Below are 22397 nucleotides of genomic sequence, written 5' to 3'. Positions count from 1 at the left end.
AATCTACTTAAGTGTGAAGTTTTCGGTTTGAAAAAGCTTGCAGTCGCAGTTACACATCTCAAACGTCAACCCTGACACGCTGTTGTTATTTAGCTGGAATATAAAGAGCGAGAATGGAATCAGGCGATGCTAAACCCCTGAGCAGCTTGGGCTTAAGACACTTGAGAGGCCTCACAGCTGACCTCAGTCTCCTCTGTTCTTCCACATGCTACCGTAGTTTGCACTGGTGCCCCGAGGCTCAGCGCTGCATGCACAGCAGTTACAGCTGATGATGTCACCCTGACAGACATCGTCATTGCATGAGTCGCCCTGCAGTTGCCGTTCAGGTTAACACGGTTAGCCTCATGTTCCTTGTTAAGTTTATTTCAGCTTCAGTTCACAATACATTTCATTTTGAATCTTCATTCATGTGTGATACTGTTTTTGGTTATTTAGTCCACTCTTTAAATGAAACCTGGCATGTAGGACACTGTGTGAAAGTACTGAAATCAAAGTGAAAGAAGTTTCCTGGATTGCTTCAAATAAAAACACCCTCTCTGTGCTTGTAATCCAGGCAACCACCAGCGCGTTTCTGCCAAAATGTATTGGGCACGGCAAGTTAGTTGTGAGCGTATTTTGGCTTTAGTTTTGTCCAAATGGCAGAAGACCGGTTGACCGCGGAGCCGTTTCAAGTAGCTAGTTGACTACTATACATTTGGATGCAGGATTTCACTTTATAATACGAACGTTCGGACTCGAAGCTGCAAGAGACTTTTTTGGATGAGATCGTCCTCCTCCACCAACTTGCTGCCGTTTGGAGTCAGCATGTGTCACTGTGGGAGGAGACGTCCACCCTTTTAGCTGCCACTTAATCTCACCACTCTGCTGTTCCAAACAGCTGTGTATTCATGCATGTTTAAGGTACACACACACACACACACACACACACACACGGGACAATTGCAAAAAAAAATCAAAAACACAAAAAAGCGTACACACGCCTTAATGGAGTGCGATATCACAACCAGGCTCTCACCTTCCTCTTCTCCTCTCTGTTCCACTTCAGTGAGGACAACAGGCTATCCCCGTCCTCCAAAGCCACACGCTCCACATTTGCATATCAATTTACTTTTTAATATAATACTCTGTCACTCGAGACCCATTTGTCATTCCGCTAGCAAGCTTCCACCTTCATAGAACATCATCCATATATTATTGTAGCCATTGCCCCTCCCCTGTTTTCCTCTCCATGGCAGTGCTTTATCTCTCGCTCTTCCTCCTTAATGTTCCTTTAAGAAAAACATCTTCTTCCTCTTCCACGTCCTCTTTTTCTTCCCCTTTATTTCCTCCTATACCATTTATTCCCCCCACATCGGCGGGGGAAGTTCTGTGCTGCTTTTTTTTTATTAATAGAAAAAAGGGGGAAAGTGGGAACTGGAAAAAGAAACAAAGGGAAAGGTGGAGAGGGAGATGGAGATAGAAAAAGAGTGCTGACAGGGAGAGAACGCACAATGGGGGTCCAAGCCTGCATACCAACTAACAAGCAATCAGATGGAGGGGGGTGGGTGAGGAGAGATGGTGAGGCAGCTATATAGAAACTTGAAGGAAGTGGACAGAAACAGGGGGCGGCGTTGTGTGCTGCACCAGCAGGGGCTGAAGATAGAAAGGGAAGTACACATATTTAGAGAGGACAGAGCGCTACGTTGAGTTTAAGTAGGTAAAACAAAAGTCAACAAGAAGGGGGGTGTCTGGCTACACGTGCAGGGGAGAAGATGAATTACGGTGGGATGGAGCCCTTGAACAGGAGGCTTAAGAGCAACACTCTGCACATGGTAAAAGAGAGGTTCAGGGGTCGTACACATGTCGTTTTTTTGCACCCGACGTGATGTTTTGTTTTGCCATGCAGATGCGCTGAGGGCGCGGACAAAAGCGGGAGCCGCTGCCGTGACCCGGGATCAAAAATAGTTCAAGTTTTGGAATGCATGCGATAAGGAACAAGTGGATGATATCTTTTTCTTTTCTTTTCTTCCTTAAATATCAGTTCACCGTACATTTATGGAAGAAATCTCTTTCAGGGCCGGTCATGAGGAAGTCCCTTTCTGCCAGAAGAGGCCACAGTGACGCAGACAAAACCAGCCGTACTGTGAGGGATTTGTCTCCGTTTAGCTTAGTGAGCTTAGAGTTTACTGCTAAATCACCTGCTCACTTTTTCACTGGCATCGCAACATGCAGGGTTTCTAGATTTTATAAACCTTTAAGATGATTATACAAAGTGCAACAAAGCTGCACCCTGCTTTCTGATATGGTCACTTTTAATGCTAAGTGTTCATTTATTGGTCAACTGAGCCTCAAGTTAAATTTCTGCGTCTGTTCCCAGTCGGCTAAACTCTATAAAGAGGGCAAGATAACATCTCTGGCACTGAGCTGCACTGATTCATGTCTCTTATAATAATCAAAAACAGCACTCTTATGCTGTTAATTCAGTTTGCTGGGGCTACTAAAGCTTGAAAGAGCAGTGTGGAATTAAGCGATAACCTCTCACTGATTAACAGGGTGGTAATTACAACACACAAATTGTACAGTACAGCTACTGTGTTCTGATATTTAAATCTGTAACAGTCTGCCGGTCACAATAGTTTCCTTTTGAATAGTGTCTGCTGAGCCCCTAGAGTCTATTCATCTAAATCAGACTGAACAATACTCAAATCTATGAAGGTGAGAGGGTGTGAAGCAGAGTAATTGAGAAAAAATAAAAATGACAAGCGAGACAAAGATGGCTGCAAAGAGGAGATCAAACAAGGGAGGTATTTTGCAGGACAGAACAAAAATCGTTCTTATTCATTAAAGGCAGGAAGAGGTCCAAGACAAGAAGTCGATATGGATGTCTTAATCACCCTAAAACAAAGTCGGACAAAAGAAGACGGTGGCGTCTCGGTGACAGAAGGAGAGATGAGTGATGCGAGAGAAAGAGGCCGATTGTCTTTATGGGAGTGAATGACCTTGGACTAATTTTAACTCTGAGGTAATAGAGTGTGTGGATTTCTTTGCCCCGCGTGGCGTCGCATAGGGTATTTTTTCCATGACTAACCACCTTTTATAGGATTATAGGCCGGGGGAAGAAATTGATACACTGCGAGACAAGGAGGAGTCAGACGGGATCATTTATAAAGAAAGAAACTATGCTTCCTTTCCTTTCCTCTTCTCTCCTATCCTCTTTCATTTCCTGTCTGTCCACATCATTTTCCCACTGCTAATCAGAACGACTAGAAAAATGAAATCAGTAAATCATTAGTCACCCCTCCGCCGTGACAATGGAATGACACATCTTTCCTCCTTTCTTCACTACAAACACAAACACTCAATTCACTCACACACACCTACACACACATAGCCTGGGTATCCCCACCAATCATTACTCATTATAGTAGTGATTCCATTTAATATCAAGCTAATAAATAAAAACAAATTACTGGGAATGAAATTGATGGATTAAATTAACTGTTGTTGTTTCACAGCAAAATTAAGCCTGGAGCTCCAACCAGAAAAAAACAAAGCGTGTTCATGGCTGAATATGAGGTTCATGAAATATGATTGTAGATCATTAATTAGGATGAAAAAAAAGGCGACAAACGGACTAATAGTCTGGCGGTGTAACGTTCGGTAACATAAGTGGCCTCCTCTCTCCATCTTGGACATGTCTGGCACCGGCTCAGCACTCTCTGACCACGGTGCAAAAAGATTTACTCAGCTCTGGCTAATTATTAGGAAGGGGAAATGATTAGCTGGAGAGTTATGAGCAATAAATCTGTCGATGTTTCATTAACAACCTGTTTGGAAACATTTCATTTCGCTCCTGCTCATTAAAGAGAGTGGTAATAGAAGGAAAGGAAAGAAGGGAAAGGAAAGGTGTGGGGAGGGGGGGGGGGGGGGTCTGGAGCGGGTCTTTGGTAATTGGTGTGATGCGGGCAAATTTATAGCAACCTGGCGTAAAGGTCAAATGAGAGAAACGAAAAGAGTGAGAGACGTAGCATATCATCTGTTTCATTAAGTGGAGTAGATCTATTTGCATAGAAATCAGTGTGAAACTAATTCACCTAATGATGTTACTACACAGACACAAATTGATTAGGTCACAGTTGTGTGTGTGTAAATAGAACTAATTGATTTAAATGCACCATATACTTTAAGAACACAGACCAGAAACTGTTTTGAATTCGTACGATTCACATGACATTTGATCCCACTGCAACATCTGCTCATTTGCACATCGCCTGTGTGAAATAGTTCTGCTCGAGCGGCAGCTAGCTGCTACCACTGCAATGCACTTTGCAGACAAAGCTGTATTGAGTTACACCCCTAAAGCTCAGCAGCATTGATTGAAAGTACTCCAGGCAACACATCCAAATCTGTCTAATGACATTACACATTGCATACGACACCTCAGACCGGCTCGTTTTGTTTCACATACAAAACCGTTATTAGTGCCGTTATCAACTAAACAGACCACCGCCCCCCACAGGGAAGGGAACGCTTCGGCTGATTATTACCTCCACCCAATCCACTGGTTGGATAGTATGTGCCTGGTACTGTGCTCCCGTTTTTTTTTCCTCCAGGAGATTATGCATCAGGTCTGCATGTGTGTGCATGCTTGTGTGTGTGTGTGTGTGCATCGCTTTTCTGCAACGGTCCACGCTAACCTCGATGTACCCAATCGCCTAACGCCTTTTATCCTCATTTATGGCGATATGCTACGAGACCTGTCTTGGTTAAAGTGATTCCCCCCTTTTTAAAAACACGATTTGTTGGGAAAGCCGCGTAATCCAGTTTATTATTTTCATTGACTGCTAACGCCTCACTGCTCTTGAAGTCTCAGTGAAATCGAGCGTCTTTAGCTTCTCTACGCGGACGCATTTCACAGTGAAAGTGTTTTATCTGTGACAAGATATTAAAGACAAATCCTTTGCTTCTGCTGCTAGAAAGTAGGCAGTCCTAGATTCTTTCTGGGAACTCTCCCTTGAAGGAGTTATTAATTATATCAGTTTGGGAAATAAAAAGCCATCCAGCGTACGTCTCTTCTGATCTCTGCATATAACGGCTGCACTACGATCCTTGTTATGCAAGACGAGTGTGGCTGGAGACAACTGACTCATTTCCTGGTGAAGGCCCCAGAGTGCAGAGTGAGGGATCAAACGTGTGTTTAACAGAAGACAAAAAAGATAAATGGAATTATTTAACTTGATGTCATGGATGAACAAATGGATTAGGTTGATGAATATAGATAAATAGTCATTCAGTGCCTTTATGTTTTTACTCGGCATCAATATCATGTGAATCATCTGTAACATCTGTATTGTAGTGTATTGATTTGAAGGTAACAAACACCGAAATGAAGCAGTTGTCTTGCAGATATTTGAACTCATGAGTTTTTATTTTGTAGTTCTAAACTGAGTATTTTTTTTTTAAATTCTTTGCCACATCCAGGCTACACATCCCTCACTTGTAATCTGTTGGGGTTTCGAATCCCCACTCTTCACATCTCCTTTGAAATCCAAACAAGACAACACCCGCCCACACACACAAACACACACACACCATGCACGTGATGTTTCACACTCAATTAGTGCTCCTCAGTTTCTCCCAAGTCTGTCTTGCTACCGCTTGACTCCGCTCACTCAACAACATGTTTACCTTCACGTACGCTCCTCTTTCCGCTCCTCTTTGGTGTCATTAAGTCAAGAATAACTCTGGGCTGCTGCAGCAGAGGCTGCCGAGGTAAAAGATCCCAGGCGCCAAAAACGCGCACGCCAAACGAACAGACTATTGTGTTTAAGAGGAAGAGCTGTTGACACGTTATAATGACATCTCACTCCCCTGTGCCGCTTTCTCTCCCTGCCTTTCACGCTTTATTATTCAAAACATCCTCTCAGAGTAAGGACTTTTTTCTCATTATAAAATCTCGACATCTGGAGAATTTTTTTTTTTTCCTTATGGTTGCGGATGAAAACTGAACTCATCTGCAAGATGGCAATCAACGGAGCTTACCTTTGTTGAAAAAATAAATGCAGCTTTGGTAAATAACTGTTCATCTTCTTTCACACTAATCCAATTAAGGCTTTATTATTTCATGATTTCAGACAGATTGCAGCCCTCGACTCCCCGCTGAACAGCAGATGCTGTCAGTCAGTGTCTCAGAGGCGGACTTTGAGACACATAAGAGTGCTTAAAAAAAAGCACAAAAAAAACAAGGATCCTACACGTGGAACAACTTTACACTTTCTCACCAAAACTACACATTGAAGACAGAATAACACAGTAGAAAGTGGCGCACTGCCAAAGCCTGCAGCTATTCAGAAAAGGAGACTGTACGAGAGGCTGGAGAATGATCAGACCGCAGACTAAACGCACGTGGATGCCGGAGGCAGAAGTTGCAAAATGTTTAACGAGGACTGAGAGACACGAGTGAGTGAAAGGCGTCCGCGGCGACGCCGGTCGCACTGCTCGCTTCCCCATCGCTCGCACCTTCCAGAGCAGCCTCGGGAGGACAAAAGGCCCCAGCGTCACACACTCGGTCGCATGCACTCGCAGGGCGATAATGCCCCGCGCGCAGCAATAACTGGTGTGATTTGTCAGCACCGTGTTGCGTCTGAGGAGCTTTCAACCTTTTTTTCCGCGTCTTCCCACCTGCGGTAACAATAGCATAACAGCACTTTATTAAACGAGAACAGGGCAGAACACAATGGCCCGCAAATCAGCTCGTTTATGAGGCATAGCTGTGCAGCACCCTGCATGGGAAGCCTGCAAGGAGAGAGTGTGTGTGTGTGTGTAAGGAAGAACGACTGTTCATTGCAATTTTATAGTTCAGCGAGGAAAACCTCCTTCAAAATGTGAATAAAATAGGTGAAGAACAAAAAGCTCTTATCCAGTCTAATGAATATTGGGGAAATGATTTAAACAGCTGACATTTAGGGAAGGGAGACAAAGGTCTGGTGGGGAATAATTTCAACACTGGCTGACTGTGTCCATTTTAATTCAGATTTAATCATCGTCCACATTGAAGCAGGCTCAAAAAAATACATCAGATTCTCAGGTATAGAGAATCTGATGTATTTGCTGAGGCAGAGCGGGTTTCATCGAAATGTTAGTTTCAAGAATGGAGCCGGAAATCAACGCCGAAGAGCCAAAGATGAAGCAAAAAGAAAAGAAAAGCAGGGAGAGGCCTGAACGGACCAATGAGACGGGCGGTTCAACAGAGGAGAAGAGGGTGGTGTGAGCAACAAGAGGAGAAACCCAATCATCCTCCTCAAAAAGCTGACACTCCCATCGCATCCAACAGTGCAATCGACCACCCATCATCTCTCCTGCCCTTCCTCCTCTACCTCCTCCTCCTCCTTTCCCGTTGTTGCCGCCAGCTCTTCCCCTCCCTCCTCCATCAATTTCTCGCCATCTCCCCCACACATCCTCCTCTTCCTCCGTCTCCCTCTTGCTCGTTCACACCATCACAAAATGTAACTCTCTCCCGGTGGCACAAACATTCTTCGGATGTAGCCTCCCCCACCCGCCTCCCAAACACCCCCCCTCCTCGGTACAGTATGTCATTCCCGTTGCTCTCGTTTCTTCTTCCACTTGTGTCTCTCCTTTGACTCGTCTGTCCCCCCCCCGCTCGCTCTTCTGCTCCTGCCTCTAGTGATGCAGCTTTGATCCTCGCCTCAATCCACCTTTTGACAGATGTACAGAGGCGGCTTAATAGAAAGCGGTCATCAACGCTGCTCCCTCCAGAGGGTCCTCGTCTCCAAATAGAGGAAAGACGGATAGAGACGCAGTGAGGGGGGAAGAGGACGAGCGAGACGGCAGTGCATCGACCCTCCGGTGGAACCTCGTTAACGCCTCCCCAGCCTGCGAAAGCTGATTAGTTGACTGAGAGAGCGTTGGTGTCATAGCGCGCGCGTGTCGACGGCACACTATGTTTAACAGGATGTCGTTGTTGTTTTTTTTACACGCGCAACCTCGTAATTTTCTTCTGATTAAAGGGATGTCGCAGCGTTCCCGTGCACGTGTGAGCGTCTCCGCTGATTACATCGCTCCCAGTCAATAGTGAATAGAGCACTCAGCCTGATAAGCAATCACCTGAATCAATACTAATGTTTTAACTGTGTGTGCATGTTTGCGCGTTCGTGCGCGTATTTCTTTAACGTGAAGCTAATCTGGGCGGCGCTCATAGAGGATAAACATTCAGTCGCAGGCCCGGTAAATCACGGATGCTGTCATCCCTTTTTTTCCTCCTCCGCTGACGTTGTCCTTTCCTTCTCTGTGCAAAGAGCCGTCCGCCAACTAAGCTCCTTCGATCCACCTGGCTCAACTCGCGCGTGTAGGAAGGTAAAGCTCATCTACGTTGCTGGAAAGGCCCTTTGCATATCGTTAGCGGAGTCTTTGTGCCTGCGTGAGCCAAAGATGCAAACATCCCTGGCAGCAATAACTAAGACGTTTAAAGTCTTCTTTTGTGGGTCAACTGATGAGATTACAGCCGTCAGTGGTGCAACCAGAAACCACCATCTGGTCTCAAAAAAAACAACAACAATTTGTTAATAGTCTGTGCAGCAGCGCTTTCAACTCTTTGACCCAAAGCACAGTGACCAAACATGTATACTTTAATTTTCTTGGAAATGCTAAATAATGATCCAAAACAGACGGGCGTTGGTCACCAGTGAAGTGAGCATTTTCAGCAGCGGGGCAGCCGGTATGAGACCGACTCAAACAACAACAACAACAACAACAACAACAACAACGGCGACAGACTGTGTCAGCCGGCACAAAGTAGTGTCTTTTATGTGTTTAAGAGTTTTTGCACGGTTTACGTAAAAGAGGTATAATGTGTATAAATAGTTAACAGACCATTTGATTTTGTTGTCTACACGGTATTCTTTTTTTTTTTAACTGTGCTCTCCTACAGTGTACACGCGTGTGAAGTGTGTCTCTTTGTGGGTATTTGTTTACCATACCTTCCGCTGACAACGAAGCAAGTCACCAGGAAGACGAGGAGAAAGATCCCTCCAGCGATGGACACAGCCAGAATGGTGGACTGGTTAGGGTCCCCGATGGGAAAGACGTCTAAATGGGACACAAAGGGATCACGGTGGATTAATAAACAGAAGCATAACGGAGGATTGCTGGATGCCGGAAGGACGGCGAGGTGAGTTTGGCCGGGGGAAAGAGAGAATGAAATACGATAGCCTCAGAGAGGAAGATAAGGACAGAGGATGAATAAGAGCCCAGGGAAGGTGGACGGAATGGTGAGTAAGGTCCTTGATGAAAAGCTCTCTCTGCATCGCCTGTGAGGCCGCGAGACGTGAAAGCCGTTCCCATCGCTGTCCAAACGGATATGTTAACATTGCACATAACGAGGCTACCGCAGAGAACTTTCTACAACGATGCATCGATTTCTACGCCGCACCGATCGAGCCATTACTCACAACAAATGCCCCATTTGTCCGGCTTAGCTAAGCATGAGCAGAGACGCGTGTCTGTATGCGTGTATGTATATTTGTGGTTATGGATGTGCGTGTGTGTGTGTTGGAGGGATAGATAAGCCTTGCTCTCCTATTACATTACCTATACAGACATACACAGCCTTCAACGATCAATTTAATTGATCTGATTAGATAACCTTCGTGTTGTACTTCACAGCGGTGGACGTCTGAAGTCTAGAAACGGCTTTATTCCATAGTGTTACTTTTTTTAAGAACACGTTCCCAGTATTTGATGCATGACTCTGGATTACTGTTATTGATTAAAAAGCTAATGTGTGGCGGTTGTGGGCTAAAGTGAAGTGCTACACATGAACTGATTTATCCCTCTCTGCCTGCTAGTCCCGAAATCAATGTTCACTTTGAAGAGGCCTCTGAAGCACATAATGAAGCGATAATGAAAGTGGATGACGGCAAACGGGAGAAAAGGACAAAGTGACAGAGGGATTAAAAACATCACTACAGAGATGTGCTATTATCTCTGTTGTGATGTCATTCTATAGGTGGGGAGCAAGAGCAGTCGGAAATGTTTCATTAGGGATGATTCACACATCTTCCAACCCCTTTAGGTTTTCCTTCCGCCATTGGCATGAATCTTATCCTCACAAATTTGTCAAATATTCATTTTCCTTCATTGTGAAGTCTCCTTTTCACCCGATAGGTATTCAAGGACGCTTTCAATCCACTGGTTTGACAAGTAGATGACAACCCACTGCAGTTTCTCCGTCTGACAACTGAACTGAACGAGCAATTCGGATGGAAAGTGAGCGATTTTATACCCATCAGTTGGATTGATTCAAACTTACAGCACTGTTATGTTATATCCCAGAACTCTCTGCTCTGCAGTTGATCTTTGTTCCTCATGTTCAACGTTTACCTCCAACTACGTAGCGTGGATTGGCATGTAACCCATTCTCACTTCACTGCCTGTTCCTCATTTTCAGCTGAAAACCACACTGACATTTTAGAAAAAGAAAATAAAACTTAAAATCCTACATACATTTAGGTAAAAAAACAACTATATTTTTTGTGAGAAAATATTTACTAAACATCCCTTTACCTTCGTGGCTGGTTTCCAATTCAATCTCTCCACCGTAGGTCCCGTAGCCCCCATCAGTTCGGGCCCTGACCCGGAACACGTAGGTGGTCCCCGGCTTCAGCCCTTCCACTGTCATCATGTTGGAGCGAGTCTTCAAGACTGTGTAATTCTGCTCCCGCTGATTCTGAAACGGAAGGGAAAAAAAAAGAAAAAAGAGGTAATTTAATATTAAATTGAGTAGAGAACATGAGGTGTCAAAGAATAGTGCAAGGGCCAAAAAATTATATTCAGATATTCTCTTAAGGGTTATGTGAAGAGCAATGGACGCTGTGGGACGGGGGGGGAGTAAATATGTGGTTACCAGCTTCATTCCTCGACTACTTTGTTGTTCTAGGTATGTGTGTGTGCGCGTTTTATGGAAGACCCTCTAGGATTAACAGTATTTTACTGCTAACGCCTGGGAACACACACACACACACACACACACACACACACACACACACACACAGGCTTAATTTCATCACCTTGGCCTTGTTTTATGAGGTTTGTTTGACAGATGTGCGGTTAATTGGCCCGGTGTGAGCAGTAGGGGAGACAAAGAGAGATGTTTGTGGTGAACGAGTCGTTACAGGCCCGAGGCTGAACACATAACCCAGAAGCCTTCATCTTCACCTTGCGTGTATAACGTGGACCTTCTGTTACAAATCTGACAAAACGAGAGAACTGATCTCTGTGCGAGAAACCGGCAGAGTGCCCCCTTTTTAAAAAAAGAAGCGCATGTGCATCCCTTTCACCTTCTCATAGTAGATGACCTCGTACTCCACAATCGCTCCGTCTGGTCTCTCCGGACCCTGCCAGGCCAAGGTCACGCTGTCCTTGCTCCGCCGCTCCTTCAACACGACGCTCACTGTGGAAACAAAGGACAGGAGGGGGAGAGCATGAACAACAAAGAGAGTAAAGTTCAGCAGGATGAGGAGGATTAAAGCGTGAGAAGAGAGCTGTGTGATATTTCAGATTGATACCTACTGTGCTCTAACGAGAACGCCCCTATTTGAAGGGCTTGTGATGGCATTCTGCTAATGAGCGCGAGCTTACAAGCTGTTTTTGTACACGTGCGATTACAGCATCCTTCAATGTGTGTACGTGGGACCTGCTGGTGTTATTAACTACACACCCGGTGACTTCCAAACAAGCGTCTCCACATTGGGGCGCATGCTGCAACCCCCCCACCACCCCCAACGTTATTACACGTTCACACACATAGTACCAGACCCGATTAGTCACCACCACCCTGTCACACACACTTCTCTACACCAATCTTCACCACAGTCCCACACTGCGGAAGGTGCACGCGTGATTCTATATGTGAAGGCAGAGCTGCAGAGGTGTTATTTTGAGGCTTCAGAGTGAAGGCGCGCAGCAGTAATTTTACAGCTGCCATCCACAAGCCTGGTACGATTTGTGAGCGAGGTGCAATCAGGAGACCGTTTTGGGGAAAAAAAGATGCATCGAACTCCTAGTACCTTCTTCGCAGGGGAAGACATTTTCTTTAAAAGTGGACATCAGTCAAATCATGCAGAATAGTTGCTGGCGTTCTGACAGTCGTAGCTCAATGTTGTTGTTGTTTTTTTTCATAGCATGAATGTCCTCACCCGTCTGTGACGTCGTCACATTGATGACCACAGTTCCCTTCGGCGTCGGACTCAAGTCCGACACTCCGTTCTGGCTCTCCACAGTGAAGCTGTAGTTTGAGTCGGGCTGCAGGTCGGTGACGAGCACAGTAGGTGAAGAGAGGCCGAACTGCCTGGGAACGAAATGGATGCTGCTGCCACACGGGGTGCACTTCCTGCTGTCGCCGGAGCACTTCCTGCAGTGGAGGCTGTAGGTGACGTCCCCTCGGCCCCCCGTGTCTCTGGGGGGCGACCACTCCAAGGTGATGCAGGTTTCGTTCACTGTGGAGATGGGGTTCTCCGGAGCAGACGGAGAACCTGGGGGAGGATAAAGACACAGATTTACTATATTATTCGTAATATGACATTGTTTAGTTTATATTCAGTAGAATAGTGATTGTGGTATCCCAGCATGCACTGGGAGAGCCGCATGGTACGACAAGAGCGAGTTGCATTCAACGCATTTATCACCGTTTATCAGTGCCAGCTCTCCAAACGTGCATTGTCTTCATGTATATTATATGACATATTGCAGTTTCTATTAAGAACAGAATTACCATTGATTAAATACAAAATAAATTGAGCGTCCCCCCCCAGCCAGAGGGTGGACATCAAGCACTCTGGTAATATCTATAGAATGTACAGTGATTGAGAGGCCTTCGGTGAATCAAATGAAAAAGGTACGAGAACATATTACACTTCCGAAGTTTAAATCCATCTTTAAAGAGAATTCACGTGATGTTGAATACTGGGTGCTGGACCGCAGGGAGGGATTTTTAACCATGCGGGGTTCACTGAAACGCAGCCGGGCTGCTCCGCAGACGATCAATAGTGAGTGGACATGATCTATATAGAGTGCCTGGAATTATTTTCTCATGAGTCAGGTACATTTTATGATTAAGAGCAGTTAGCTTTACTCGGAACGTCAGCAGAATTAGTGCATCATTGTCAGGATCCGAAAAAGTGTGTCTCAAAATAAACTCCAGAGGGGGACTGCACGTGTTTTATTTTGTGCACTCCCGTGTAGATAGGAGAAATTAAGACTCCTTCCTGTATTGAATACGGGGATTATAGAAATGATAGAGATTCACTTATTGAAGTTATTTGGTAGGGCTACAAAAGCATGTTGGACAGTGGAAACATAACTTCTATGATGCTCATACACCCACCGGCTCTGCATAACGTACTCAACTCAATGGAGGGCTTCACCGCTGTGCATGAACCCAGCAGATACACAAGGTGCTCAACGTTAACGTGTAACTCCTAGTTTAACAATGAAGTGGATTCACATAGGGGAGCTCTCTGTGCTTACAGGCAGCAAAGAACATTCGAGCGGACCACAAAAGGTCCAACCCATTATCAAGGTGACTCTTTACGCCGCCGTTCCCGTTGTGTAGGAACCTGTCGCGTGGAAACCACTGATTTGTCAGTCGATGGCCGTTTGGCCTGACATCTCATCAGGTCCTCGCCGAGCAGCGAGACCCAGGGGGCCAGGCAGGGCCCGAGACCTTGCTGATTAGTCTTCTCAGTGGAGAGCCTCTTAGAAATGAGGGATAGGGAGGAGAGCTAGGGGGGAGGGGGAGGGATGGGGACCATGCTAGGGATAATTGAAGCTGAGGGTCGTGAATCTCCTGAAATTGTGAGCCGACAGAGTGAGTTTTTCTCTTTTCTCCATCTCCCCTCATCCGCAGGCCACACTTAACCATCGACTCACCTGCCGATCAGCCGTTTATGACATTTAAATGATGTGCCCTCTGAAAGTCCACTACTTCTCCTGCTGTTCTATTCTGTGCCGGTGTCTTAAGTCTCATTCTTGATGTCTTCTACATGTCGCTACTTGACAAATTCTTTCATCGCCTTTTCTCATTGTTCCCCTCTCCACCCACTTCACAGCCGTATCAGAGTGTGTGCCTGTACGTATCTGAACAAACTGTCACATCTCCAGCTGATAACACCAACTGTCACACATCTCACCTGCTACAACGATTAATGACTGTAATCTACCATAACCCGATAATAGGTTTGTGTGTGTGTGCGCTTCTCCATATTTATTTATTTCAGGCCCCAGCATGTCACTGTCCTACGCCAACATCCCTCCGTCGAGCTTAATCCATCCCGCTCTGTCTCTACCTTTCATTCACTTCTCATCCTTTCCATTCTCCTCCGTCAGTGTTCATCAGGATTTGGTCCAATCCCCCTTAGCTCTGGCACTTTTGTGTGATTGTGTGTGTGTGTGTGTGTGCATGAGAGGCAGACAAAGAATAAGAAACATCATCAGATTTCTTTCAGAGCATCCCCCATACTAGCGTTCTCATCGGAGATATCCGTTGTCCGTAACCACTCAGCTAACAGACATGGATGCGTGTGTGTGTGTGTGTGTGTAGGTATTTCTAGTGTCGTGTTTAACAATAACAGCCAACAAAGTAGGAAGAAAATGCACGGAGGGATTATACATTGCAAACTCATTAAATTACATGCAAGTCAATCATGGCAAATTCCATTTCTGACATAAAAATATATACGGCCAAATGCAAGTATTTAACGGCAGGTGAAGCTCTGAATAAAACCAGTTTCCAACAGTTTGTAGCGCACAATGTGTACGTTACGTGTGCCGGTGTTTTTTCCCATCACTCACGTGTGCAGGCCATGGAGCGTGGGTCTGTCTCAGCCCGATAGAAACCTCTCTCGCAAACGCACTCGAAGGCCTGTTCCTGCGGGGACGAGCTGTGAGGAGGACATTTGGTGCAGTAGGCATCCGTGGCTGAAGCTTTGTAGGTACCAGGTCTGCATGCTGGAGTGACAGAGACAGAGGAACACAGGGTCAGGGGTGCACTGACATTTTCCATTTCTCATGCACCGCTAGAGCCTTAAAAAGTTCTGCCAGACCAGCTTTCAAACACAAGAACTTTTCAAATCGAAAGGACAAATTACTCGGAAGCAAGTAGGCCCGAGGCCAGGAAAAACGTGTATGCATGCTAGAAAGGGTCACAGGGAAGAACCAAGAAATATCAGGAGAATCGTTACACTAGAGAACAGGAAACACGCAAAAGACCAGACGATCCGATAATGAGACAAAAGGCACAGATTGCTTGAATACACTGGGAAGGTGGAGGCGATTGGACACAGGAGGCAACGATTAGGGACGAGGCAGAAAACACGCCAGGGGAGAATGTGAAGCTAGAGGCAGGGAAATACAAAATAAAACAGGAACAAATATGTAGACAATTGATTAAACAAACAACGTGAATTCTTTTCTAAAACGTTTTTTGAAAATCAATGTTCTTTAATTTTCATTTTTTCTCATTTTCCAATCTGAACCTGCTGAGTACAATATTTGCACAACTGATGAAATGATGCAGTACAAGTACAAAGACACCGAATGGAAGGAGAGTTATGCTACAGCAACGATACTACATACACCGACGGGTCATAAGATGTGCCGCGCAGCATCCTCGGCAAAGAAAAGGAGAAAAAAAAGTTTGATTTGATATCTTGTGACATTAGGTTGACGTGAGATCCTTTCACATCAGGCTGAAGGTCCGTGTAACCGCGGGGCTTTACAGTACAATAACACAGTGCAACAGCACAGCAACTGTCATCCCTCTTATATAAGCTTTAGATCTTCAGGCAACCGGGGAAACACAAACACACAGCCGCAGTCCCAGCAATAGTAACAATAACGTCATATTATTATGGCTACGGCTGTTTCAGTGGCTGCATATTAGTCATTATGTGGAGTCATAAAACTGTGGAGGGAAAACCTGCTTGCGCTCAACAGCAGCAGTCAGCTGGAATAGATCTGGGACTTGAATGATTTCCCCTTTTGCATCCGAGGCAGTAAAATGGAATTCCTGACTTTCCTTTTGGTAATATAAATATAGATTACACATGTATTTATTTATACATTCATGGGCCTGGTATTCCCATCTTCACGAGCCCCCTTCTGCGACGGTGGTAAATAGTATTACGGTGTACAAAACCCTGTGTGCCTTGCAAATGCAATTCCATAGAAGCCGCGTGCATCCATACGTCTACGTGTGTGTGTGTGTGTGTGTGTGTGTGTGTGTGAATAGGATGGATCAATGGTACGACAGAATCCGCCAGGTGTTGATTGCATGTTCGTGCGCTGAGTGCTCGTGTGCAAGACGGTGTTAAGTATGCGGCGTGATTGTGTGTGCTCGCAGCTGATTGCTTGTCGGCGAAGGTCATGGATTTAATCAAGCTGCGCGTCGCTCGTCCCAGAACGGTTGTAAATTATAACCCACACTCGCCCACAATCACAGGTACACAAGTTCTGCAAAAGTGGCCTAAAAGTAGTGTGTTTCATCACTGTGGAGGGAAGTGTTTCCACCTGGACATCGTGCTTGCTTGCTTGCATGCAGACAGTATTTTTAGGCAAATCATTCATCATAGGGGAGCAAAGTCCACTGGCACAATCCCCAAAAGACCTGAAAGAACACTGGAAAAGAGGTGTGTGTGTGTGTGTGTGTTGGGGCGTGTATGTGCGAAAGAGAAAAGAAAGAAAGGAATGTAAAGGGAATGATAATTCTCAAAGGGTTTCTGCTCTCCTTCCTCCTTCCTGTCAGCTTCCAAGGTAATGGGTGCCTGTGTGTGTGTGTGTGTGTGCGTTCCTGTTGGCAGGGCTGTAGGGTGAAAAAAGCAGCTTTTCTCGGGGGAGCTGTCCTGGCTGCGGGGGCGCTGGCCGGCCACGGAGGCACAAAAGGACCCGAGCACCAGAGGACGCACAGGGAGCCCCACGCCAGGCCTGGCGTCCCATCAGCCGCCAGATCAAAAACTTTCTGCAAGAATGACAACTTGGCTTCTTTCAGTGGAGCTTCCGTCTCCTTCCTTCTGTTTTCTGCTCTGCTTTACCAGCTTCTCTCTCTCTCTCTCTCTCTCTCTCTCTCTCTCTCTCTCTCTCTCTCTCTCTCTCTCTCTCTCTCTCTCACAGCCTCCCTTTCCCCTGTCTCCCCCCTTTTCTTTTCTTTTTTTTTTCTCAAGCTATTCCCCGTGCGTGCCCGATGGGAAATTACTGACTTACTTGACTTGGGTCCCTTATGATTAATGATTTACAGTAGATATGAAAAAGGGACCAGGAGGAAGTGAGATTGTGCGCTCGTAAACACAAACTCACACACAAGGCAGACAGAGAAGCGCAAAACAAAAAGTTTGGTCACATGTCGTAGAACTATCTGCCAACTGGAAATTTGCAAAATCTTAAAGTAACAGTTGACAATGCTGTACAGTAAATAGTGTGTCTGTGTGTGTGTGTGTTTGTGTTTTGTTTCTTCTAAAGACAAAAAGTGCCCTCAGATCTAGTGTCTTATTAAAAATTCATCCAGTCACCAGAGAGACTCAGTGTACTTGTGCCAATCGATAGCTCTTAGATATGATATAGTAGTGCCACTCAAGACCCCCCCTCAGTCACTGCGCACAGATTGAGAAGGGAACAACCCAACTGTTTCCTTTGGGGAAAAGTCAGTATGAGCTGATTGAGTTTTTCCTTTAACCCATTCTATTCGGTTCTATTCTCTTTTTTTGTGCATTTATTTGTTAATAGCCACACAATGCTGAAACAAGGTGTGTGTGTGTGTGTTGCTGGTGGGAACCACACAGCAGCGGTAGAGTTGAGAAAATGTTGCCCTCCACAGAAACACAAAGCCAATATCTTGTAGGAAAAGTCATTCCATTGTAATTACATTCAAGCGGGCCACTCTGTGCGTATGCAAAATCACATCAGCTGCACTTTTTTGAGACAAACACTGGCTGTGCCTGGTGGGAAGTCATTTCCTCCGCTTCGCTTTCCTGTCAAATGTTTCTACCTCTGCTGCTAATTGTGCCGCTCTTGATTGATTTCTGTCGCACTTCGGTCAAGTCAAACATTCCATAGAGGGCGGACAGAGCAGAAACCTGGGGGGTGTAGTGTGTGTGTGTGTGTGTGTGTGTGTGTTCTTTCAAGGGGAATTCATCGTCAGCAGTTCATCTCCTGTGGGCCAGCGTAAGGCTTGCTGGCCCACGGGAGATGAACTCCATAATGGTCACCATAGCAACAGGCTTTCAAGATGAAACCCTTCCAGCATCCTCGAGAGCCACGCCTCCTGGGGCACACATCGGCCTGTTAGTGTGTGTTTGTGTGTGTCCGTGTGCGTGCGTGTGTGTGTGTGTGTGTGTCGGCTACCCAGGCGTTGGTGGAGGCCAGCTACTTAAAAATTGATACATCAACTGGCGGCGGAGAAATGTGACGAGATTGAATCTGACATTGTTTACTGCCACTGGAGTCACGTCTGTATGTGTGTGTTAGGTGCTCATGTGTACATCACTGTGTAACATGAATGCGGTCAAGTTGTCATGTTTGTCATCCTAAACAAACTTAAACAAAAGTTAAAAATACCTCTTCACCTTTGAAACGTTGGGAAAAAAACCCTAAGCATTCAGGTTGAAAAAACCATTATAAGCTTTACGCTACTTTTTTTCAAAGCTGAAGAAGATGTGCTCAATAAAGTGTGTCTGCGTGTGTTGTTGTGTGTGGTATGTTTGTTTCAGTGAGTGTGGTAATGAGAAGGTTGGTGTGGAATAGAGATGTCAGCCCCCTGCTGTGAGCCTCTATTCCCTAATCAGAGTTTATAACCACCTTTAACGCCATAATGTTCCCCGTAAGTACTAATTCTATGAACCACAAACACACACACACACACACACCTTGTGGAATTCTCCTTGCCCGTTTAGACACAGGCTTGATGTTTCTTTCCTTCTCTCAGTCCAATCTTATTTCTCATCATAACATTGACATTGAAGCATGTGTGTGAACAATCACACTCATCCCCTTTACGTTTTCTCTTTGTTTGGGCTTAAACACCACTACAGGAATGTTGTCAGTTATTTTTAAACATATTTCCTAAAGTGAGTCAACAGCTCTCACAGTCCACAAAACTACGAACCAAAATACACACTCATACACAATAAACTATGGGATGTTTAGCACTAAGAGACATCTTACTAATATGAGTTTGACAGTGAGAGCTCAAAAGATGAAAGCCATGCAAATTAATTAGACTAAAAGATCTTGATAAAATATTTAATGTAACGTATTTAATGTGACACATTTATTTAGTCTAAGCTAAAAATTACTTTACATATATATATATATATATATATATATATATATATATATATATATATATATAGGAAATGAACACCGTAGCACCGATTAGCGAGAGTAATTGCTGTGCCAGTTCAACCCAATTATCAGGTCATGTAGAAAGTGACAATTTATCAGCTGTAAACATAATTTGTAATACAGCGCAACGCAACATGTTTATGTGTATCCATAAGTCTGAACAGAATAATGCTCATAATGGAAGGCTAACTACTGCGGACACATCTGCACCTTTTAGGGCCCAGTGTTTGAAACTAAATATTGTTATTTTTGACCATTTCTTATTTTTAAGAAATTCTGTTAAAGAAAAGCATTTATATGTGGTGACCAGGGGTCTAGAACATCTTTAATTGCATAATGAGGGTAAACTATGTCACAAGGTGAATCAAATTCAGACATTCCAGTGATAAATTATGGCAAAAAAAAATCCATACTAAACGATTCATGATCAAATACATTTATTTTGAAAAGGTAGGGTTACTCTATGTCAGCCTTGTGGTATATGTGGATTTAAATGGCTAGATATTTGAATTGGCTGAGAGGAAAGTGAATGCATTTCTGAGTGAATTTCAATGATGTTCTTTTTTATAGAATTATAATAGCTGGTGTGTGTGTGTGTGTGTGTGCGGTGACGGGAAATGATCACAGAATAATTCTTTTTTCCACCTAATCAGGTGTACGAACTATTTATCTCAATTTAAAAACACAGCTGTCACCGAAAGTGATCAACAAGTGAGGAAAAGCATTGTGTTGAACAGCAGCAGGCATAAGACATGAGCCATGTCCAGACAGAAGACATGGGCCTCTCTGAGAGACAGAACAGCCACTTACTTCTCTGACACACACACACACACACACACACACACGGTCAGACCGGACACAAAATGCTTTTGTGACGGCCGGTACATGAAGCACATGAGTACACTCAGGCTTCGTTCTGATCTACTGTCTGTCCTCTGGACGCCGGCCAATTACTGAGAGCAACCAAGGGGAACTACGAGATGAAGCTCCCCCTCTTCCTCATTCGGTGCATCACGGTCTTTCTCTGCTGTGCTCCTCCTGCATCCATCTCCCTGTTTGCCCTCTTGTCTGTTTATTTCTTCTGTCTCTGTCTTTTCTGTGTTTCTCTCTCCCTTTCTGGCCATGGCAACGTTATTCTCTCTGCTTGGGTATGCATGTATGTGTCTATCTATACGTGTGTGTGTGTGTGTGCGCGTGCCCCTATGTGTGCCCGTGTGTGGGTATAGTCTGTCTTTGTGCGTCTTATTTCCCAATGGGCTGTCTGTCATACGTTGACCCTGACCTTCTCCAGAGCTCCTGCACAAATATTTACTCTCTCACTGACAGACGCACACACACACACACACACACACACACACACACACACACACGTACACAAGCCCCTCCAAAAACATTCTTAGGGAAAGAGAGAGCTCAATTTCAGTTCAATTAAAGCAAACACAGATACACACACACACTTGTATAGCGGTAACCTCAGCTGACGGCTCACTAATTTTGAGCAGGGGTGATTATCCCGCAGTGTAAAAACAGATTAAATAGATACCAGGTGTGTTTCTGTGTGAATGGGATCCTGGACGAGAGAGAGAGAGAGAGAGCGAGAGAGAGAGCATGACAGGTCTATAGTGCGAGTCTGTAGGGAGTTTGGTGCACGGCCTGAATAACGCATTCTTCTGTCTGTCTGTTTTGCTTTCACGAAGTCAGTAAAACAGTAAAACACGGCACATGTAAAAAATACACACGCAGGCCTTGAAGCTTAAAATACATTGATTTAGACCGTCACTACGACCCGGCACACATGTAGCTTAAATGCCTTCTCGAAAGAAAAAAAAAAACCCAACCTAGAGAGCTTTAACACACAAACACACACATCTTATCTCGGCAGACACGCTCAGACGCACACTACGGGAGTAAACCCGCCTGCGTCGGTCCGCCCCGTGACCGCGCAGTGTGTGTAGGAGGAGCCCGGCGCCTCCTTTCCTCACCCACGTTATTTTCAGTTCGTCGCTCTCAATAATTCATTCTCTGAGGCGGTGAAGGAGAGAAGAGCCCCGTGACTTCTTCTCCCTCTCATGCAGATGTTCCTATCAAGTGGGAGGCCATATTCTCGTTGTTTGTAATCCACCGGTGGGCTCTGGGTGACGCTCTCAGCACACAGACGACACAATCTCAACTTCTTTTATGCCCGTGGGCGGGAGGGGGTTACAGACTTCGTCGTCACAAACAAAAAAGCACAGAAAGGAGCTCCACGACGACCTGTGCGATGGAAACGGCCAAAAAGGCCGAACCCAAAGCCTCTGCAGTCCTCCACTTCTTATGAACAGTCTAAGATTGCTGCTTAGAACCCTCCCTGAATGAATCTATTGAAGTGCAATCTTTCACCTCCCAGTATTTTCTTAATGGTGGAAATGAAGCACTGCATACCTATAACACCACCGCCTTACCCACCTCCTTGAGACAACAGCGCCCGTTCTGCATCCTGCAGGAAAGGTGGTGTCACATACCGGCAAAATTCCTGACGCGTGTCCCTTTAGTGCTCTCAATTACACAATCTGCACACTTCAGGACAGCAGGAGTGTTTCATCCAACAAATAAATATTGACAAAAGAATGAGGTCCATGGGCAGATCTGGTTCAGGAAGCAGCCTTAAAAGTTAATGGCCTTGATGGCCTCTTGCAGGTGTGTTCAGCATACTACGCTCATGCCCGCAGCCACCTTTGATACTGCAGCAGCTGTGCTAAAATTGCCGTATTTAAAAAGATCGCGTCCAGAGTAACTGCTCTTTGTTCCGGCCAACACTTGAGCTGAAAACGTGGAGGCTGTTTGAATTTCCTGGATAGTTCATCTTAGCTGTAAAATACTAATGCAGCTGCGCTGCATACAAAAGCAGGTCCAAATCGGACTTTGACCGTGTCCACATCTGTACTTTGTGTTTGGAGCAACAACGCCTGTGCTACCCAGGCGCAATCAGTCCGACTCAGGGCTGATCGTACATCTGGAAGCCATCCGCGGAC

General features: G+C 45.2%; 1 protein-coding gene across 3 annotated transcripts in view; it reads right to left on the bottom strand.

Moving 5' to 3' along the window:
• epha4b (eph receptor A4b) overlaps positions 1-22397 on the bottom strand; it is a 69674-nt gene that overhangs the window by 19829 nt on the left and 27448 nt on the right. For all 3 annotated transcript variants that reach the window (XM_040171147.2, XM_040171149.2, XM_040171148.2), the window contains exons 6-10: positions 14845-15000; positions 12192-12527; positions 11334-11446; positions 10561-10723; positions 8976-9084 (exon numbers count right to left, since the gene is read on the bottom strand). In XM_040171147.2, the coding sequence (XP_040027081.2) occupies positions 8976-9084; positions 10561-10723; positions 11334-11446; positions 12192-12527; positions 14845-15000 (877 nt within the window). The remainder of the gene's footprint in view (positions 1-8975; positions 9085-10560; positions 10724-11333; positions 11447-12191; positions 12528-14844; positions 15001-22397) is intronic.

Source organism: Gasterosteus aculeatus, chromosome 3, assembly GCF_964276395.1.
Source record: "Gasterosteus aculeatus chromosome 3, fGasAcu3.hap1.1, whole genome shotgun sequence".
Taxonomy (NCBI): Eukaryota; Metazoa; Chordata; class Actinopteri; order Perciformes; family Gasterosteidae; genus Gasterosteus; species Gasterosteus aculeatus.
This window is presented reverse-complemented; position numbering and strand designations above follow the sequence as displayed.